Below are 23105 nucleotides of genomic sequence, written 5' to 3'. Positions count from 1 at the left end.
AGATGGAGCACACGAGAGGGAATAGACTCTGCCAACGTGGAGTGGACCATCACTATACTTCCTGTAGTAGCTCTTAATATCATATGGAGAGTGTTTTATTTTGGATTTAAAACCATGTCTTGTGTTCTCTCCCTGCAGCAGGTTATTAGGGAGTGTGTTCCTTTAAGTGTCGGTAGCCACACATCTGTCAGCTGAACAATACACTGGAACAGTGTGTTTGCCCAGGTGAGTCTTTAATGTGGAACTCGGCGGGAAAAACATGCCAAACAAATTCATCAGTCGAACAATACGCGTTGCTCGTGTTGCCACACTCGTTTGATTTCAATGATATTTATCTTTAACGGGATAATAATTTGTGAAAGTCTCTGACATTTGTGGCTAGCTAGCATGATAATAAATCCGTGGCTTGGAACATTTTTTAGTTAATTAGAGTCAATCAATCCAAACTTTGCTCACTTACCGGTGTGAAACCGGAGTATAATGAGCAGAAATCAGCATGGTGATTGGAAAACACAAATTACAGCTGTTAAAGAGAAACTCATCCACTTTTCTTCTGTTGATGCCAATGCCTGCTGCGAGGATTTAAAATTAGCATGGCATTCCTTTAATGGATGTTAGGAGAATGTGCTCCTCGATAATTAAAAAAAACACCCCAAAAACCCCTTGTAATATCCTCGTCGGCTAAAATAAGAGGAGTTCTTATGATTACATGACAACTCTTTAAAAAGGACATAAAATAACAAAAATGTTAATATAAGACCAGTGTTTTTTTAATTATTGTTTCAGAAACACACACCTTACCCAATACTACATGCACGAAATGATCTTTATGTGACGTATTAGTCATGTTTTATCTCTGTTGACATGTATTACGAGCCAATGAAGTAACTACATAACGGTGTGTGACCGTACAGCAGCGGTCAGATCATGTGGCATATTAATGAACCTCCCTGATCTCTCTATATATATATATATAGTTATATATATATATAGTTATATATATATATATAGTTATTTATATTTATATATATATAGTTATATATATAATTTATATATATATATAGTTTTATATATATAAAAAAATATATATATAGTTATATATATTTATATAGATATATATTTATATATATATTTATTTATATATATATTTATATATATATATATATATATATTTATATATATATATATTTATACATATATATATATATGTATACACAGTATGCATTGCTGTTTAAGGGTAGTGCACATCTCTATAGTCAGTCCCACAGTCATATTATTCTGGACATATTCCATGCACCTTCCATTCATGGTGTAATGATGTGAGTAATAGCCTGCTGATGTTAACGGCGCCCTACAATAGGACCTTTTTATCTGATGGAGGCGACACAGACAGAAGTGTGATGTGACCCGGCTGCTCGTGTCCACGCCGGACGAGGACCTCTTCGACCCGCTGGATGTCATTTCCTCCCAAAAGCTGTTTGGCCAGAGGGAGCTTATGTTGTCTCACAGCAGCTTGCCATTGTATTAATTATTGTCAGGGAATCCAAGGGGTGTAGATAATACAGAATGCACTGGTTGGTCCCATTTGTTTCACTTGTCAGTGGAGTGAATAATTGGGAGTGCTGACCATATTAGACACGGAGAATTTCTAAACATTACGACCCACAAAAAAAAAAAGTCCGTTTGGAAAATGAGAACGCTTAATGTCTGAGAATTTCTCAAATCAGTATGGAATAATAATTTGCCGGCTTCCCCGTTGCCAAAGGAATTCACTGAAGTTTAACTCGACGGTAATTTCCGACGCACGGTGAAACATACAGCGTGAGGCTGCTGTGCCGAATTAGAGAACCCTTGTTTATTATCGCGTTTGACGTTTTATTTAGAGAGCAGACGCGTTTCACCAAACTTTTAAAGACACGCCGCGTGTGCTTTTCAGGTCAGTGTGTGACATATTTTCTGCACCCCGACTTCCGTCTGTAAAGGTTTCAGAACATTGATGCCGTTTCAGGAGAAGGGGGCTGCTAATACAATGGGGCTCATCTTGCAATTCTCCCAAGGAATAACTATCAGTCCTGCTACAGCGGCTTCAGCGTCCCCAGGTGACCGCGCCACTGAGCCCGGGCTCGCTCCGCCGCACCCCGCTCCACGCCTGCTGCCACCCTGAAGGTAGATGCATCACGCTGGGGAAACTGCGCAACAGCAGCCCGCCCCCTCTCCCACCAGCCCCCTCCCCATCCCAAAAAAACCCCCCTCCATCCTCCTCCTCTTCCTCCTCCTCAGCACGGTGGCGGGCCACTTGCGGGTCTCCGGGTCGACCGCCGCACAGCCCTCCCCCTCCGGACTCTCCCTCAGGTTAATCTCCGCACCACCTCCATGTGTCCTCCCACCTGAACCGCACACACCGGTATCCTTTTGTCATTTGAGAAATGCCACACACACACACACACACACTGCTGTGCTCACTCTGAAGGGGACACCGCCTGTTCCTTTCTGCTCACCTCCCGGCTGCCGGCTGACTCTCTGAGCCGTGTCTGCGGTGGCTGTACGCCATGTGTGGGGATCTGGGGGGTTTCGAAACAGCAGCAGGCCTCCCATGCTCCCCGAATGGCAAATATAAGTGCTTCTAATTTATTACACCGTGGACGTTTTTTTATGGATCATCTCTAACTAACTTTGATCTGAGATGACAAGCGGGCGCTAATCAGTCCCAGCGTCAAGATATGTGAGGAACACGGTGGGTTCAATCGAGTAAATACGGGGTTACATGCGTTCAAATGTCCAAATTCGTCACGATGAAAGTGAAGCTGCCGTTATAAACGATGCACTTTAAGCGACCCGTTCACTTTCTCCTCACCTCTGCAGATTGAAGTATCGCTGCGAGTTCCTTTGTGTCAAAGCTGCTCTCAGGAGATGACACACTGGTGCACCCTCGGCCTCACAGACAGGTACGGTTACAGGTATACCTCGGACTCCGAAGATGCTGTATAACAACCGTCATGTCACATTATAATATCCCAAACACATAACTCCTCTAACATCATCAGAAGAATATGCAGTAAGACGGAGTCAAAAGAAGCCTCCTGTGTTTAGTTAACTGGAATTGAAGCTGAGAGTCTTTAATTCAAATATAGCTGCTGAAAGCTCAATAATTCAGTGTTTACTGTAACCTGCAGTTTGCATTAATTTAGTCTCTCTGCTGCATTTTCTGTTTTTTCAGCTTCATATTTTGATTTTATCATGACAACTCTCATAGGTTTGCCATATACCACACCACACTTAGTTAACAAAATATGTTTTCAAACAAGATGCTATCAAACCCTCTCCATGATATTAATATGATATGTTCTCTGATCTGTAAACAGCTGGTTATCTTGCTTCTCCACGATAAGAGAAAGTGCTGAGGATTTACGCTCGGTGAGCACATTTGGGCTGAATCTTTCACACGTCACAAATTGCAGATGGGGAGCAGTGATCTTGAACAGCCGATCACATTTCCGTGACCATCTGACACCTTCCATTTAGGAAAATAATACTTTCTATCTTAGCATACCCCTCTGCAGCAGCCAGCGAAAAGGCAATTATGCCTGGTAGACTTTGCTCTTCACAACTTTGGAGCTTCTCCTTTTGTTTTGTTTCATTGCACTGATTAGATTAAATGTTCAGTTTAGCAATTTAAGGTTGCAGAAATGCCCACAGTGTGTGTGTGTGTGTGTTGTTGTGAGCATCACACAGGAAGTTGTGTAGTAGCTGAGGGTAAAATAAGGAGTGTATTATGCCATTTAGTAAAGTATATTGTAAGAAAGGTTTTTTTTCTACAATTTTGTAATAATTTTTTTGTAATTTATCTCTTTACAGTCTTTAAAATCTCGTGTAACTGTTGTTATTTACTCCTATCTTCCTCTTCTTGCATCCATCCATAATGTTGAAAACCAAAAGAAGACTTTTTTTTAGTTGTACCCATCGAGGTAGATATGGTATCCGAGTAATATGACAGATAAATATGAGTCGGGTTAACTGGTACAGAGAGTTGTAAATCACTGTGGTGTGATTCTTTGTCTCAAAGGGTTTAATTAGTCTGGAAATTCTTCTCTTATCTGATGACCCCCCCTTTCTCCCCTCCTCCTCCTCCTCTCCCCTCCTCCTCCTCCCCCTCCCCCCTCCCCTCTGCACACTGCAACAATTTACCACCATAAACGCCCTGCAATCTGAAGACCAGTGGCCTCAGGAGACTGAGTTGCTACAAAGAGCTGAAAGAGTTGAAAATGGTCATTTTTATTGCGATGGAATAGCTCGCCGGAGACTTTGGGTAATGTAGTGCTAACCGGGCGCCGGTAACGATAACGGCTACGGCTACGCTCTTGCAGTGACAAGGGGTCAGAAAAAAAAAGGGGAGGCAATAGTCGTAAACAAAAATTACAAACCACTAATTAATACCACGGTATTCTATGTATTTACTTCAGGTGATTATCATGTGAGATGCAGTCTAATCAGTCACCTCCAATGTGCTCAGGAGGACTACAAGTGGGGGATATGCAGGCTGCGTGCTTGTCAAATAGTCAAACATCAAACAATATCCCGGTTCCATCTATTACTGCTACCCCTATATATGTGTGTGGCCTGTTATTGCTTGACGGTAGCGCGGCGGCGTTGCTCTATTTCATAGTACATGAACAAACCCATTTATCCCTATCTGTCATTCCAGAACTTGTGAGGTATCTGTCACTTCTGGTCCCCCGGGAGTCCCCGCGTGTACGTTTTCTTTTCTCTAATTGAGCTCTTTAGTTAATTGACAGATTTTAATAAGTCATTTTCTAAAAAAAAAATTTACAAAATTGGGATTGCATTCAAGGAGGATTGTTATTTTGCTTTTATTTGGAGCCTGCGACCGTCCCGCGTCAACCCCGCTGACGGGTGGGATTCCCCCTGATGGGTCGTATAGGAAGCGTAGTCTTCATTTAGATGTTATCATCACTCTAACCCCCCAGACCCAGACGACCAGACCGGACAGTTGGGGCCTTTACTTTGTTGTTGTTGTTGTTTTTAGCGCTTTGAATCACACCATACGGCCAAGTGGACATTCACATAACAACAACAAGTCTTATTTTCATGGTGTGATTCCTCCATCGGCTTTAATGGATCAAATGTCTCGTTGGTGAATGTGTGTCGGCGTAAACATCCCACAACAACACAACAACAACAACAACAATACTGTGCACGTGTGTTAGGTTTCAACCCCTTTGTGAGCTGCAGGCCTGCAGCTGGACCTCAGGTCGGGGAGATGAAGCGATGAGACGACAGACAACAGTCGAGGAGAGAACCCGGCACGTCATGGTAGACTTGTTGTTTGAGAACTTTACATCACTTTGGGTGTGTGTGTGTGTGTGTGTGTGAGAGGGGGGGTCTGATGCTTTTGTCACACATAAATTCAAATGTTTTTTCAACATGCTTTAATCTAACATCCCAACATGTGGACTACGATGGTGCTCGGTGCTATTCTGCCCGTGCAGATGCACAACTTGGAGTTGTGTGTCGAGCACCTTCTTCTTCTTCTTCTTCTTCTTCTTTCTGAAGGACTAGCAGGAGCAGAATGAGATGAGGGGGTTATTTTGGCGATGGAGATTAAGGCAGGGGCTTTTTGTCATTTGTGCGAGACAAGCCATTCATCCATCCAGTTCACAGCCAAAAAAAGGCTGGTCCCAGAAATTAGCAGTTTCAGCTCAGCAGCAAAGTCGTCGGGCTGTGAAGGCAGAGAGAAATTGACTAATTAGCAATGCGCACTAAAACTTGACGGTTCTCTCTATAACAGCGAGGGAAAGACTCGCTTTTTTCTCCCCCCCTTTCTCTTTTCTTTCTTCCATAGATGTTTGAAATCGCAGTCATTTACGCTCGACAGTTTTTACAATAGCCTTGAGCCATAATTTTGCGAGTCTCTCCAGCATCCATACCCCTGCATGGTCTCTCTCCACCGGCCATGCACGACCGTTTCTCTCCCCAACCGTGGATTTCCTATTACTCTCGTTACGACTCACTGAGCCCCAGGCCCAAGGATAATGATGTGTTGTTTCTTGGTAGCATAATTTGTCACACGTATATTTCTTCTTCTTCTTCTCTTGCAGAAAGCACCAGCTCCCCTCTCACACACTCAGACACACACAGTTCTTGTGTTAATTCAGAAGAACAAATGATCAGCGTCAACAAATAGCCTGGAAATAGTGACTTTACGAGTTGGGAGTACACCGTAGACTTTAAAGGAGAGGAAAAAAAGAAGAAAAAAAAGGAGAACAAAGAATTGGAAGAAAAAAATCCACGTGAGATAATTGGGATCCTGAAGCTTACTTTCTTTTTTGTGTGTGTGTGGTCAAGGGCTGAAGTCAGGTAAGTTTGGCTGCTCTCATCGTTTAGTTGTGACGGCGCGTTTAACGACAACGGTGCCGCGCGCTCGCGTCTCAAGTTTACACCGCGTTGCCCTCCTTCGCGGAGAGGGAAATATTTTTTTTTAGCGATGCACATATCGCACTTAACTTTGCCGAAAGCTTGCAGGTTTTTTGCGGAATATTGTGTGTCGCTCGTCGCGACGCCGCCGCTCGACCCAGGTAGGCTAACGGCGCGCGAGCGCGTCCGCACCGGCTGGCTCGGCGGCTCGGGAGGGAGAACTAATTGCTTTTGTCTGTTGTTGTGTGTATGACTCTTTGTAAATCTGTGCGAGGTGTAATGTCCTCATTGTGCGGGGTGTGTTGTGTGTGCGTGTAGCAAAGACGGGAGAAGGGACGGGGAAGTGTTTGGGGCTGAACGCTGCATGATATCCGCCACCGCGTGTGTCTCTCTCTCTCGCTCTTTCCCCCCCGTTTCCGACAACTTCTGCCGCGTCGCCTAGCAGGAAAAGCGCCGCAGCAGCAGCACTCGTGTCCTCGCTGTCGTTTCCCGACAAGCGCCCTTCAGAAAAAAAAAACCTCTCACCAGCCTCCATTTAAATCGCCCCCCTCGAGCTCGACAATGCGCGCGAGGCGGCGCGCGGCGACGCGACCCGCTGCGGCTTTTGTTTGTTGCTCTACGACGCACGAGCTCAAAGTTGAAAGAGCGACCCGAAAAGCCGCCGCCGCGTTGGACGTCGATGCATTTCACCGGCTGGCATGGCGTGATGATGTTGGTTCTCTCTCTCCCCCCCACCCCTCCCCTCCACCCCCTCGCCGGACGGGGAAGAGATCTGTTCAATATACTTCACTCCAGAAAAATCGTTTTTTCTTCTTCTACTTCTTCATGTTTTTTCTAATCGTTGACCGATCGCGACCGCGGGCTGCATGTGTTGTGCAACGTTCTACGACCTGAGGTAAACGGCTCTGGTTGGTGTGTTTGTCGCCTAGGTGGCGTTCGCAGTCAGGAAGTCATGTCCAGATCGGGTGATAGAACATCCACCTTTGACCCGACACACAGTGACACCCTGCTGCACGGGCTCAACCTCTTATGGAGAAAGCAGCTGTTCTGTGACGTGACTCTCACCGCCCAGGGGCAGCAGTTCCACTGCCACAAAGCGGTGCTGGCGGCCTGCTCCCAGTATTTCCGATCCCTCTTCTCCTGCCACAATGTGATCCACAAGAAGGGGAGCAAAGGGGACCAGGGCAGCAGCGGGACCCCGTCGTCCTCGCCCGACGACAAGCCGGTGACCCCCAGCGCCAGGCCCATCAATAACCTGGTCCTCCAGGGCTGCTCCTCCATTGGACTACGATTAGTGCTGGAGTACCTGTACACGGCCAACGTGACTCTCTCCCTGGACACCGTGGAGGAGGTGCTGTCGGTCAGCAAGATCCTCAACGTGCCCCAGATCACCAAGCTCAGCGTGCAGTTCCTCAACGACCAGATCTCGGTGCAGAACTACAAGCAGATCTGCAAGATCGCCGCCCTGCACGGCCTGGACGAGACCAAGAAGCTGGCCAACAAGTACCTGGTGGAGGACGTGCTGCTGCTGAACTTCGAGGAGGTGTGCGCCATGCTGGACGCCCTGCCGCCCCCGGTGGAGTCCGAGCTGGCGCTCTTCCAGATGTCGGTCCTCTGGCTGGAGCACGACCGGGAGGCTCGCACGCGCCACGCGCCGGACCTCATGAAGAGGCTGCGCTTCGCCCTCATCCCGGCGCCAGAGCTGGTGGAGAGGGTGCAGTCCGTCGACTTCATGAGGACTGACCCCGTGTGCCAGAAGCTGCTCATGGACGCCATGAACTATCACCTGATGCCCTTCAGGCAGCACTGCAGGCAGACCACGGCCAGCAGGTGAGGATGAGACGCGCACACACACACACACACACAGCGGTGAGCGCGAGTGGACGTCAGGGGATTAAATGCCTCCCACTTGTTAAATTTGAACACATTGCAGATTCAAGTATTGCCCACGTGTGTAGTCTAGGCCGAGGGGGGGGGGGGGGGCAGTCGGAGACAGGAGGTCTGAGGCCCTGTTAATGAGGGTTGAGGGGGGGGGGCTCGTCCTGTAGAAGACTTTCAGCTGCCGAGGGTCCTGACCTCCTCCTTCGCTCCGCTGTATCCACAATTACAAGGTTACCTCATGTTCTGGTGAAGAAGAGAAGAAAAAAAACCACAACAACTCTATTTCCTCACACATCTGTGTGATTGCTCTCTAATCGGTGTCGACGAGATGCAGCAAACTAGAGAAAGGTTGTTGTGCGTTTGCTGTGTGGCAACTCTCATGAACACAATTTGGAATGCTGTAATTTAATTACCAGGATTACATGGTAATTATGTAAAACTTCCGGTACGAGTGCAAGACGATCGCAGCTATCGGGGACACGGCGAGCTAAGATGGAACGCAATCGTGAGGAATTCAATATATTTGGGTGTGCTCTGTGTTTGAGGAAAGTGGCACTTTGAGAATGTTCCCTAAATTCTGAATGTCTGACTCACAGAAACAGGCCCAGCTGCATGTCTGTTTGCCCTGATCAGCACCTAGAGGAGTTGGTGAGGTGTTCCTCAGGGTATTGATTATCAATCTGTTGTCAGGTTTTGTTTACAGGGCCGACTAAATCCACTTTTTTTATTTGTATTCTCTGCCTATGCCTTTTAGAGAGTAGAATATTAAGAGCACCGGCATTGAGAATCTCTCAATTAAAAAGAAAAGCTCAAAACCATCTCCAAAATGAAATAATTGGTCTATTCCGACACGATCCCGCCAATAACATATCTATTCCCACATATGGACTTTAATAGGCAAAGAATCAAGAATCCTCATAATTAGTTTCACATGCCACTGTTTCTCTCCTCTCAATTAATCACCATTATCTATGTCCAGGGGCTCATTTGCATATGAATAACCCCAAAACACTTCCGAGTGGGCCACTAGCGGAGAGAATGTACCGAGACGCCGGCGAATTTCCCAAGCATAGAAGAGTAAAATCTGAAAAAAAAGGTGAAGGGACTGGTTATAAAGGCCAGCTGCTCCTCATCTTTAGGCTGCTTATTGTGATTAATTGTGAGATTTGTGTTCAAATCCATTAAGGAGCCAGATAGCGGTCATTAATGTACAGTGAGAGGCTTCTTCGGGGGTTTATACCTTGTATACAAACAACCGGCTCCGAGGTGTCACGTGACTCGCGGCAGCCAATGAAACGGAGACGTCGGAGAAGTCTTCCGGCCTCCAGCGCGGCGCCCCGCGGGGTCGTTCTCACGTCACGGCCGACGGGGAAGATATCTTCAGAGGGCGATAAGCGTTCGATAACGCACATCGGGAGGAGGACTGCGACGTTGCGCAATCCTTTTTTTTAGTTAATTTTGATAAACGCGGCCGCGTGTCGTCGCTCGGCGTTCGCTGGAGCGGGCGAAATAAAAACACGCCGTCAATCTGACGCTGACGCCGTCAGAGTAATTGCGTTAATTGAGAAATTAAAAAGGGGGTCGGCTTCAGGTGGAGCCTGTTTCTTTTGTCTTTTTGGATGTGTGTGTTTTTTTCCTCATGGCTTAATACCGGTTTACTAACACACACACACACACACACACACTTTTGACATTACAGAATCCGTTCCAATAAGAGGATGCTGTTACTGGTGGGCGGTCTGCCCCCTGGACCCGATCGTCTCCCCAGCAATTTGGTCCAGTACTACGACGACGAGAAAAAGACATGGAAGATCCTCACAAGTGAGTAGCAAAAGGCTCTGCTGCCTTCTCTCTCTCTCTCTCTCTCTCTCTTTCTCTCCCTTTCTTTAAACCCGAGGCATCTTGTGTTGGTGGCTTTTTTTTAACGACGAGAGAAAAGTTGTTCCTGTGGGTGATTTTTACACAGGTTAATTTCCATGCAAAATGAGGGGAAGGAGTTCCCTTAATCCTTTAGGTGATAATGTATCACGATCACTTTTTTAATATACGTTTTGAATCGGAGCGTGACTGTGGCGCTTCATGCACGGTTTCCCTTCTTCTTTTTTTTTGCTGAAATATGCTGGCAGGATGCTTGATGAGATTTACTTGAATCTAATGATCTATTGTTGCAGGATGAGAGAGAGAGAGAGAGGCAGAACAATAATGACATCTTTCCCCAATAGACCTTCTTCCAGCTTGATTATTCTCTCGCATCGATCCCTCCGTGAGACGGTTACTTAAACACGCGGCCTGTTGACCCGGTGTCACCGGCGACGGCGCCTCTACGTGACGCGAGTTCGATGCCCGAGAGATCCCCAACAGATGAAACATCATCTCCGTTGACTTAATAGCTGAAATAAAACACGGACGTATCCTTCAACCTGTGCGAGGGTTCACTCTATGATATCGATTTTTTTGTTGTTGCGATATCCTAATTTCCCCCAAAGAGATATTCCATGAGGAATATAATGAAGTGTCTGAAGAGTTCCCGCAGCTCTCGCCTCCGTTTGTTTCCTCTCCGTCTTCCCTGACCTTTTATATTCTGTCATATTGCAAAGGTCAAACAAGAGCTAATGGGAAACCATATTTGATGATATCATCATCATCATCGTCGTCATTGCCAGACATGGACTTGTTGTCCTTTTAGTTGCAGCCGTACCTCAGCATCGTCTCTCCATCCGTGCCCATTAGCCGTCGGCTCTGTTCTCCGTCAGCTCGATACCGGGCCGTTCGCATTTTTTCCATTTTATGGCACATGTTCTTTTTTTTCCTGAATGTGGTTGATTTCTCTTGCCGCCGCGTCTTAAAATCAGAGAATGTTTTGGACATCGTTTCAGGGATATAACGGCGCTACTCCGACGTCACTGGGCGGTAATTAGTTTATTTGAGCTCATGTTTGGTGAAATCTGTCGGGCTGCATTTCCCCTCAAGGACCCGGCGTGTCCGCAATCGTCATTTTCTCATTTCACTCCCGTACCTCTCGGGCGTCGACTGCAACGAGCGAGAGAAAAAAAAAGGTCAGGAGGGATTTCCATCACTCAAAAGTAAAAAAGAAAAAAAGTTAACACTCAAATGGTCCGTGGCCAAGTGGAAGGACAAAACTGCAAAATCATCCCCTTAACACATCAGTGGCCATCTGATGTAGCCCCCCCCCCCCACACACACACACACACAATGGGTGTGTGGAATAGAAGATTATTAACATTCAATCATAACTTTTCAATGAGGCGAAACCTGAGAGGGACAGCCTTTGATTAAGACATTCATCAACACAATTTGGGGGCGAATCTGATCCCTCTCTCGCTCGGCGTCCTATAAAATCCACCGCTGGCTGATTCCAGTGTGAAGTTTGCCATCTAGTGTCCACACGGCAGCGCGGACGAGGCACCAGACAAAGGCGGCGATCCTCTTCCTCTTCTTCGTTTTATGAATCCGACCCGATCGTTAAATAATAACAAAAAAACGTACGTGGACCTCGTCGACACGGCGTGGCCGAGAACAAAGGGATTCGGCCGCGGCTGTCGGGGATGCGTCGGTGACGGTGTGAGGAGCCACGTCAGAGCCGAGAGCAGCGGTGCTGCATTAGCCGCGGAGTCGCTGGAGCGGCAAAGACCGATGCAGAGGTTTCTGACTCCCTCTAGTGAGCCCTAGAGCTCACTGTCGACCGGAGCGATGGCGTCCGTCTCACGGAGGGCGTGCTCATCCTGCCCCCCCCCCCCCCCGCGGGGTGAAAAGATTACGGCCAGGAGAGGTAGATTTGATGTGTTTTACTGTTTTTTTTTCCACCGCACGAGCATGAGCCCGCTGTCCGCCTGTATATCAAGAGGCACCTGTGGAGGCGGGCAAATTGCCCCCCCCACACACACACAGCACTCCTCACACTGCAGCCTGTGACGTACCGGAAAGCAATAATCTTCTTTTTTCCACACGGGGTACAGGATGATTTCCAGTGCGAGCGCCAAGTCGCCCGACGTCAAATAGAGAGCCGCCCATCCGCGTCCGACACGCCGCCGACTGAATGAGGATGTAAATAGCATGTAAGGGAACGTGGCAGTCGCACTGGAGGCAGGCGACCTAATCCCGCCCCCCTCGTCGTGAGATAAAGCCGTGTTTAGTGTATGTGGTATTGGCTCCTATCCGAGACCCCCCCCCCCCCCCCCCATCCCACGGAGGGACTCGCACATGTCAGCCAGAGTGAGACTGCAGGGAGAGGCCAATTGGAAAGAAATGAGATTCAAGGCTGTCTAATTTTGCGGCAACTGCGATCCATCAGGCGGCGGGGAGGTGACAGTGGGAATGACTGATGGAGACAGACAGGTGGGCTTTAACATTCCACTGATTTGTGCTCGGAAAGCACCGGGCCCGAGATTTATTGAGTGAACACCGTCGTGTTCATTACGACTGTCACCTCAGACCATTTCTCTACATCTCAATGGGGTCACTTCAGCAAAAAAAAAGAAGGAGACGGAGAGGAGTAAACGTACACAAGGGAGAATCCTTCCCAAGGGGTGTGTGTGTGTGTGTGTGGTTCTCACTGTTTATGCCAGGAGATCATACTTCTTGGACGTGCTCCTCGTGGATATCCGCGGCGGGAAACTTTATTTCGAGGAAATGAAAACGGCTGCACTGAGATGTGAGTTCTTCCAGTAGTTACTGGATAGTGAGTTCTACCACCTGAATATATTTCAATAACTTAATGGCCTCATCAGAACAGATAGATGGCTGGATAAAGATATATAGATGGATGGATATTGCATCAAACAGTCCATTGCTCTGCCTCATATTTTCATTTGTTCCAGTTTCTGAGTCAACAGTCTTGATTTCCCTCAAGAAATGACTTGACGTCGATGGATGAATGGAGAAAGGGGAGGAGCTATACATCCATTCACATTAACACAGGCTGAGGATCGGGGGGGTAGACGTCGGCGTGCGTCACTGTACCGGAGCACGTCGGGATGAGAACATGGCGGCTTAAATCAATCTGAGCGTACGATGAGCGTCTTCCTGTGAAACAATGAGCCGCTCAGCGTGAAGAAGTAGAAATAGGAAGAAGTTCTGTTCATAAGAGCTTCAGTGAATCGATCGTCTCCTCAGACCTGCTGTATACCAGGCGGGAGGCTGGGTTTGTTTTTCGGGCTCCATATTTCAGAAATATTTTTATTTATTTCAGTATAATTAGAATACATTCAAGAATACAGTTGAATTGTAAAACTATGTTAATGATTATCTGGTGCCTGATGTTTCTTAAGTTTATGAAACGGTCTCACTGTAATACACATTAGAGCATTAATAAAAAATAAAACTCAATAACAATACTAAATACTAAAAATACTAAATATACAGAGGAAACATATATATATATATATATATATATAAATACACAAGGCAGTGACCAAGGTGAATTTCCAGCAGGTTAAAGTGTTCACGAAAATAATAAAGTGCTGAGTGCAAAGATCTCCAGAGATCTACTGCAGTTTGTTGTGCAGCCTGATGGCAGCGGGAAGGAAGTATAAATATAGGGTTTTCTTTTATATTTTGTATATTTTCTTTCTTTTTTTATTATCGTGATATTTTATGAACTGTTGACTCAGAGCCCTGCGCTACATTTCCAATGTGTCTGGACTGTTGGTCTATCGGCACAAATAGCAAATAAAACCTTTGAACTTGAAAACCGTAAACTTGAATCCTCAATAGCAGCGCCGTGAGTTACCGAGAGCTTCAGTGAGGAGATTTGGATATTTCTGTATCGCTGCGTGTCGGTGCCTCTGCGCAAAATCAAATTTAAATCTCCCGTGTTTACAAGAAAATCCTTAAGCTCGGACTCCAGCTCACAGTGTCGGGGTCGTCCAAGAGCCCGGTGTACATGCAGCTTTATTTTTGAATTGATCCTGAGTTTTTGTGTCATATTTTGAAGTCCCCGTCTCTCGTGTTCTCTGTTTCCCTGCACTTCCTGTCCCTGTGATTGGCTGCCATGTCCCTGGTTGATTCCTTCTGTGTGATTGCTAGCCCCGCCCTCATTGTGTCCACCTGTGTCTCGTTCCCCATTGTCCAATCACCTTCCCTGAGTAATTAAACCCTGTGTGTCTCATTCCCCGGTGTTGGTTCCTACTGTTTAGTTCGTGTGTTTGACCTGTTTTGAGTAAAAAGATTACATTTTCTCTGGCTACAACAACCATCCTGACACTTTTATTTTATTTTATTATTTAGATTGAGCATCTTTCTCATTGTCCTGTTTTATGGAGCCTCTTCTGGTTTTGTTTGTTTCTTGTCTGTTGTGCTCTGTGTTTATTGTTTGTCTGAATTCTTGGTGGCAAATGAGTTTAACTGGGTATTAAGCAAGTTTTCTAATCTAATCTTTCGTCGATTACCATTTGATGTCACTCACTTCTTTCTTTCAATCATTTTATTCTTACAAGTTACACCAGACAACCATGAAAAACAACGAATAAATAAAAATTACATAACAGCAGAACGACCAACTATACGAACAATCAGACAAGGACTAAATAAAAAAATTAAAAAAAACATAAATCGTCATCCTCCATATTGAACCTGCTGTAACCTTCACAGAGTCTCTTAGGTCCCAAGATGGCGGAGCCTCTTCTCATGGTTTCGTTCTAGTCCTCGCCAATAAAATCCATAAAAGGGTTCCAGACAGAAAAGAGTTTAGATTTGAACTGATCATCATTTATTTGAGTGATTGACTTCTTTTTTTGTGTCTGTGTCGTCTAGTAATGCCTTACAACAGCGCCCATCACTGCGTGGTGGAGGTGGAGAACTTCCTGCTGCTGCTGGGCGGAGAGGATCAGTGGAACCCAAACGGTACGGCACCACCGCCGACCGAGCGGGTTTTTCTTTGTGTTGCTTTTCCCGCAGTCCAAACGTGTCTGTGTGCGTCCTCGATTCAGAGAGGCCACTAAGCCGGAGAGTTCACGCCGGCTCAAAGCCATCGGCGGTAATGGAACGCCCTCCGATCGCTCCGAACACTCGTCCTCGAGCCGGTTCATCTCCCGAGTGCACAAACAACACTCCGCTCGACACTCGTCAATAAAAATAACTGTTATTAACAGTGAAATATTTGAGTTGCAGAAGTGTTAAGAGTGCTCGCTGTGAAATGGCGCGAGCGCGACGATCAAACGATCCGACGCTGTCCTTTTGTTCTCGTTCCGCCGAGTACCAAAACAATGCGGCGCCGCACTCGGTCGTGTTTATTCAGCGTCGACGAGACACCGAAAGGCATCGGAACGGATCGTTTAAGAGGCTTTCTGCAGAATATCCTCCAAAAGCAGGCCGCTCCTATGATTGGAAGGAGGGAAAAAAACAGTTGAGTCAGCACTTTGAAAAGCATTGAAAGTCCTCATGTGTGGGTGGTGATTGTCAGATAATATGTTTGTATTAAACGGAGACCCGCAGTGTCCCAGTTGTGCATTTCATCGGTTTTGTGTAGAACAACGAATTTAACCAATCGGAACTGAACTGAAGCCTGAATGTGTCGAGCCGTAAGCGGCCGAGTCGTCGTCGCTGATGCTCGTTTCTGCTTCTGCAGGAAAGCACAGCACTCATTTCGTGAGCCGCTACGACCCCAGATTCAACAGCTGGATCCAGTTGCCTCCGATGCAGGAGAGGTGAGTCCATCTGTGGTTCCACCGGACGCCAGAGGACGGTGAACCTGACGAGGCACTGGGGGCCCGCTGGGTGTTGGAAGACCTTCATAAACATTATCGACTTCTAATTAGTCACATGTGAAGAAAACTAACCAGATTGTATTTGTGTTATTAGTTTGCATACATTTGTTGTGCTCTAAATCTACACTACTGTTCAGAAGTTTGGGGTCACTTAGAAATGTCCTTATTTTTCAAAGTAAAGCAGTGTTTAAAATAAATGAAGATAACATTAAATTAATCAGAAATACACTTTATACATTGTTAAAGTGGTAAATGACTATTCTAGGTAGAAACGTCTGGTTTTTAATGAAATCTCTACAGAGGTGTGTCGAGGCCCATCTCCATTGTTCTAATGGTACATTGTGTTGTCGCCTTAGAAGACTAACGGAGGGGTATAAAACCCTTTTTATGTGAGCGCAGCTGAAAACAGTTATGCTGGTGAGAGAAGCTATAAAACTGGCCTTCTCTGAACTTTAAGTTTGAAGAACAAAAATAATATTTCAAACAAAATTAACCTTGTCAATGTCTTGATTAGATTTTCTATTCATTTTTCAATTCATTTGATAAATAAAAGTGCATTTTCATGGAAAACATGAAATTGTCTGGGTGGGTGACCCCAAACTTTTGAACGGTAGTGTATATCACTATAAATGATAGAATTGTTTTATTTGTATAAAGCAAGTCCACCCTGTATGCCTGTAAGCATGCGACTCCCACATTTAAGAAATGAACTGATAATCTCCCGATGCACAAATCGGTGGCAGATCCTACAATGAATCCGGTCTTTGCCGGTTTTAATGATGTCGTCCGTCTGACTCCTTCCTCAGGAGAGCCAGTTTCTTCGCCTGCCGCATGGATAAGCTGCTGTACGTGATCGGCGGCAGAAACGAGACCGGCTACCTCTCCAGCGTGGAGTGCTACAACCTGGAGACCAACGAGTGGAACTACCTGTCGTCTCTGCCGCAGCCGCTGGCCGCTCACGCAGGATCCGTGCACAACGGCAAGATCTACATATCAGGTCAGGAGGGAACCCGACTTCTTGTCTTGAGAAACCCGTTTAACCCTGTCAAGAAGTTCTTATTTCGCCGCTACATAAAGGGTTTTCTATTTTTGGAGTGTTTTTCCTGATTAGATGTGAGGTCCTGGGACAGATGTCCTCTGTGTACAGACTGTAAAGCCCTCTGAGGCTAATTTGGCTATATAAAATAAACTGAACGGAATTGAATTGAACATAAAAAACACAGCATTTTTTCTTTTCCTTTTAACCCTCCTGTTACCTTTCGGGTCAATTTGACCCCATTCAATGTTTAATGTCAGTGTTCTTTGGGGTCAATTTGACCCCAGGCTGTTTTTCACTGTGTCAAACATATAAGAAATATCAACTTTTTTATATATTTAAAGGGCTATTTAGGTAGTCAACAAACAAACATAAAGTACCTCACACTTAAACCTGGAAAACAATGTTAATTCTAATAATTATCTGGAGGTTTTAATTGCTGGGGTCAAATTGACCCCGAGGGTAAAATATGTCAGTAAATATAAAGGTAACAGGAGGGTTAAACATTGAATGGGGTCAAATTGACCCTAAGGCAACAGGAGGGTTAAAAATGTATATATACATTTATATATAATCTTTTAAAATGTATACACGTAAAATAAAAACAAAAGACAAAAGCACCAAATGCAATAATATTGTGTTAAAGGGTTTCTATAACATTTAGCAAGGCACCAAAACACGGCGTCGGACTCACAGCGGACAGAAAAGCCCACGCAGTTATCGTCTCTTATAACCCCGCGTTCTTCTTCGTTAAAACCTGACGCCTACACTACCCACAATGCAACTCGACCGGCGACAGTTTGGCGACAGACTCTGGGTTCCATCTTTCAAATCCAGATGTTTTAAAACCAGCTCAATGCAACTTCAATATAACTCGCATCCGATACTTCCGGTTCTTCTGAAATCTGTAACGATATCTTTTGTTCTGGCGACTTAAAAAAAAAAAAATCAATCAAATATTCACACCAACGCAGAATGTCGTAAATCCAAATCCTCCTCTTCCCCGAGCTCTCGCTGAATCATCAGTGGCTTTTATGTGACTATTGGGCTTTATTATACACCGCGCTAGTTATTACGTTATGAAGCCAGAAGAAAGGGAACAAAGGCACCGACCTCGAGCCTGTTGGAAAACACTGAGATCTATAATTAGTTTCAAACAACAGCCGGCGATACAATGAGGGATTAAAAGTAAATAAATACATCTATAATTATGAATCGGTCATTTCTACGTTTAAGATGTTTTTACAGTATATCGAGTATGTGAGTCCTCTCTAAAGGATCCGACATGATGTTCACACGCTTTAATCTTCTTTATTCTTCTCTGTGCCCCCCCCTCCGTCTGAAGCGCTCCTTTTTTTTATTCTCAACAGAATTGCGTTGCCAGGCAACAGCTCGGGGGCCCATGTTTACTTCCCGTCAGCTGACGTCAATCGGCGGGCACGCGGAAATAAACCGGGACGCTTTTAGAACGTAAACCCCGTCGCAGAGAGTAAAAGTCGTCTTTATTGTCACTTCTTCCATTTGTGCAAAGATCAAAAGTTTCTCTCTCTCCAACATAAAGTGATTGTAGTAATAATAACAGTAATGAAGTGCAAAACAGCTAACGACAAAGAACATTTAGACAACATATAAATGATGAATCATTGATTAAATTAACTATGTATTGTAGTAACAGTCAGACATACGAGTCTAAAAGAGGAGGAGGAGGGGGGGGGGGGGGGTTCAGCTTCCTGCCGGCTGCATGAAGCCGTTTGACGGGTTTAAAGGTTTCCGGATGTTTCTTTCTTTCTCTCTCTCTCGCGTTCTCATTGGCCGAGCGTATCCACGGAGCTCTCTGACCTCTCCGGCGTGCTCTCGACATCGCCATTGAAGCGGCGGCTGTGTGTCCCCCCCCCCCCCCCCCGCTGCAGGAGGCGTTCACAACGGAGAGTACGTGTCGTGGCTCTACTGCTACGACCCCGTAATGGACGTGTGGGTGCGCAAACAGGACATGAACACAAAGCGCGCCATTCACGCCCTGGCCGGGATGAACGACCGCCTGTACGCCATCGGCGGGAACCATTTGAAAGGTAAAGCACTCGAGCGCTTCGGACGAGAGGTCGAGATCGACTCTCTCTTTTTGTTTTTGTTTTAGTTCACCCCCCCCCGAAAGAGAAGAGCGAAAGAGACGCCGCCGTTACGAGCGGCCGACGACCTTTATCGCGCCGCGCGACCTCTCTTATGAAACCTTTTCATGCTGCATTCAAGGTACAATATGTACAAAACAAGCCGGATTACAATGGCGCTATTGTGCGTTTCTATTCCAGCGGCAAAAAACAAATGTCGGCGATTTGAATGGGAATGAATGAAACCCGAGTTTCTTTTGAAATGCCGTTTTTCAACTAACTCGTTAGATTTTTTTAAATGTAGAAGCTCAAATTTCTGCCACCGTTTCACACCCAGCTCACGAAGAGCGTGAATATACGGCGGGTTCACGCTGTTTTCAGCAGCCTTTTTTAAAACAACAAGCAGTTTATTGACTTATTTCTGTAACCCTTCTGCTTCACCTTTCCATGTGAGACAGAGGAGCGCCGCCATCGGGTTTTAAGATGCGTCTCTCCGTCTCTCACGTAGGTTTCTCCCATCTAGACGTGATGTTGGTGGAGTGCTACGACCCGAAGGCCGACCAGTGGAACATCCTGCAGACGCCCATCCTGGAGGGCCGCAGCGGGCCGGGCTGCACCGTGTTCGGCGACAACATCTTCCTGGTGGGGGGCTACAGCTGGAGCATGGTACGCCCCGACGCCTCCTTTTCATTTCGGGCTGACTGGGTACCGACGGCAACGCTTTATGTTTTTGTTGACCGACCCTGAATGCGTCATGGGTCAGGAATATATACTTTATATACACAGGATTCTAAAAAAAGTTAATTCCAGGCCTGTAAAAATACCTTTAAAAAAAATGTAATCCCAAAAAGTTTTGGAAAAGTCATGAAAATTTGTTATATTTTTTCTTTTTTAATTTTTTAATTTTAAATTTATTTAACCAGGAAATGCCTCATTGAGATTAAAAATCTCCTTTACAAGAGTGTCCTGGCCAAGACAGCAGCAGTAGCACATTACACAAAGTTTCAACATAAAACAGTGACAGACAATATAAAAACAACAACAACAACAAAATCACAGCATGAATAAAACCAAAACTAAGACTCAAGTCAACACAACCCAGTTTACACATATTATTCATATTAATATTCATTTACACAGTTTGATTAAAACAATAAACATTATCTCTCTAGTCAAACTGAAGTATTTTAAATACTTTTGACCAAAAGCAGGGCTCGTACGGTCATGGAAAACCTGAATATAAAAATAGTTATTTCCAGGCCTAGAAAAATCCCGAAAGTTTTGGAAAGTTATGGAAATTTGTTATATACATATGTTCATTTACACAGTTTGATTAAAAGAATACACATTTATATACACTACCGTTCAAAAGTTTGGGGTCACTTAGAAATGTCTTTCGTTTTCAAAGAAAAGCACTGTTTTTTCAATAAAGATAACATTAATCAAAAATACACACTACATTGTTAATGTGGTAAATGACTATTCTAGGTGGAAACGTCTGGTTTCTAATGAAATATCTCCACAGGTGTATAGAGGCCCATTTCCATCAACTATCACTCCAGTGTTCTAATGGTACATTGTGTTTGCTAATCGCCTTAGAAGACTAATGTATGATTAGAAAACCCTTGTGCAATTATGTTAGCACAGCTGAAAACAGTTATGCTGGTGATATAAGCGATACAACTGGCCTTCCTTTGAGCTTGAAGTTTGAAGAACAAAATTAATACTTCAAATATTAATCATTATTTCTAACCTTGTCAATGTCTTGACTACATTTTATATTAATTTGATAAATAAAAGTGTGATTTTTTATGGAAGACACGAAATTGTCTGGGTGATCCCAAACCTTTGTCTCATTTAAGGTTTATACTCGCGTATACACCAAGATTTCACTTGATGTCAGGTCATGGAAATTTGGTTTGAAGTCCTTTTAAATCCATCGGTCAGCATGTGTATGAACCCTGTGTATAGTTCTTTATCTCATCCAATCCAACTAGAATAACTAGAGGATTTATTGACATGGATGAACACATTCGGCTCACTGCCGTCTTTCACTGGCAGCAGCATCCTATATGTCCGCCGGGCACAGTGGGATGTCATGGTGCTGAAGGAAGTGTCAGGTTTTTAATAGTTCTTTGGACCGCAGTGTTGCACAGAGCCTCATCTCCATCTCCACGCGTCGGCACAGACTTCTTAGAAATGGTCCGTTCACCGCACGAGTGTAGAAAATCACCCGACGTGATCTTTCAAATCATCCCTCGACTTGATTGCATCTGTGTGTTTCTTCTCCCCCTCCAGGGCGCCTATAAGTCTTCTACCATCTGCTACAGCCCAGAGAAAGGGACATGGACAGAGTTGGAGGGCGAGGTGGCCGAGCCCTTAGCCGGCCCGGCCTGCTCCACCGTCATCCTGCCGGCCTGCCTGCCCTTCAACAAATGACAATTAATCCGTCCGCGGGGCGGCAACAAGCGGCAGAGGGAGTGGGAGGAGGACCGGTGAGCCCAACACGAGGCCACGCGGCTTCTTTTGTGACAAACCCTCCGAGTCGAGACGACGACGACAGGGGGGGGGTGTATAAATTATATTTTTACAGGTTTGACCAGAGCACTTTCGTTATTCCCTGCTGAAGGTTTGAAAAAGCAAAGAAAAAAAGAAGAAGAAGAGGAAGAATTGCGTAACTCATGTATTTAAAGTCATCCGTGTTCTGCGAAATGGTCGGTTTTCATGTTTTGATTTGATTTTTTAAAGCCGACTACGTGTTTTTTGGCTTCTCTTCTCTCGCACGCATAGTGTTGAACCGAATTATAGCTTTCACATCCGTTGTCTCGTATTCAGTAAGAGGCGCGTCGCCATGGAAACGCGCCGTCGTGTCACGGACAGAAAAGAAAAAAAACGGCGATCGGCCGGAGCGGGGCCGGGCGAGCTCCGTCAGCCGCGACGATCGCAGTGTATAAATATTCTTCGTCGTAGCTCTCGTCCTCCGGGCCTCTCATCCCGCCGTCGGATCGTTACGCAACTGTTTTGTTGAACTTGTGCGTCTAAATGGGGTCAAATCCACAACAACAACAACAACAACAACAACTACATGTTAACTGGGCCTGTTGTAGACGTGGTCCCAACACAACCAGGAGGATTTTGTAAAAAAGACGCACTGGTCCGTGGCCCCCAGCCCTAATTTCTTTAACTAATTGTCTTAATAATTTAAACCCAGACTGAAGTCGCGTTTCTGTAAAACGTGACGAGGAAAGAAAAAAATATACTAATCTTACCAAATGTTTGCGGCGACTTTTCTTTGTGCTGCGAAAAGCGAAAACAAATTAAAGTTGAACCGTTTTGATTCTTCTATCCGACGCACTGACGTTCACATTAGTTAAAAACCACGGCGGTACAATCAAATTGCGACAGCTCGCCGGCGTGTTTATGGGCCGGCGCGTTCGGGTAAACGGACGGAGAGAACGCCGTCCGCCTTTTTACGAGCGAACGCCAACCGGCCGGTTTGTGAGGCCGCGGGGGCGTCGCCCCGGACGGGGCGTTCAGACCTGTAATGCGTGAGAAGCCGACGAGCATACGACGGTCCTCAATGCACTAAAAGTGGACTTTTAAATCCAGCAAACAAAGTTCATTCTTATGTAAATTAATCAATGTGCTGTGTTTAAAGAAAAAAAAAAGAAGAAAAAAAAGTATCAAATGAATCTAAGTCCAGTCTAGTCTCCGTTATTTACGTTATTAGGTTGAAAAAGTCGACTCTAAATATCGATGCAGTACCTGTTGGAGCCTGTAAAGACTTGTTGATTTCATTCTTGTACATAATCGCTTGCAGTGAAACATTTTTGTGCACTCAACCTTGGATTTATTCTCAAATCCTGTTATGTCCTTTGCATTTTAAAATATGAAAATAAATTGACTCTTGATGATTACAAAAACAAA

At 45.4% G+C, this 23105-nt stretch overlaps 1 protein-coding gene across 9 annotated transcripts; it reads left to right on the top strand.

Moving 5' to 3' along the window:
- Positions 1-204: 204 nt before the first annotated feature.
- klhl14 (kelch-like family member 14) lies at positions 205-23105 on the top strand. Of its 9 annotated transcripts, none has more exons than XM_056421704.1 (13): positions 205-225; positions 2058-2166; positions 2281-2352; positions 2863-2945; positions 5251-5367; positions 6117-8262; positions 10013-10134; positions 15085-15174; positions 15899-15977; positions 16844-17034; positions 18984-19142; positions 19687-19844; positions 21477-23105. In XM_056421704.1, the coding sequence occupies exons 6-13, from the start codon at positions 7385-7387 to the stop codon at positions 21615-21617; spliced, it is 1818 nt and encodes a 605-aa protein (XP_056277679.1). In that variant the 5' UTR covers positions 205-225; positions 2058-2166; positions 2281-2352; positions 2863-2945; positions 5251-5367; positions 6117-7384; the 3' UTR covers positions 21618-23105. The 9 variants fall into 9 exon arrangements, with proteins under 9 accessions (XP_056277679.1, XP_056277685.1, XP_056277681.1 ...); XM_056421710.1 differs by lacking the exon at positions 205-225 and having other exon boundaries at positions 1280-2166; positions 6117-6308; positions 7362-8262; XM_056421706.1 differs by lacking the exon at positions 205-225 and having other exon boundaries at positions 1280-2166; positions 6117-6375; positions 7362-8262.

This window comes from Pseudoliparis swirei, chromosome 8 (assembly GCF_029220125.1).
Source record: "Pseudoliparis swirei isolate HS2019 ecotype Mariana Trench chromosome 8, NWPU_hadal_v1, whole genome shotgun sequence".
NCBI classification, from domain to species: domain Eukaryota; kingdom Metazoa; phylum Chordata; class Actinopteri; order Perciformes; family Liparidae; genus Pseudoliparis; species Pseudoliparis swirei.
Note: the sequence above shows the minus strand (reverse complement) of the source record. Positions and strands in the feature narration are given on the sequence as shown.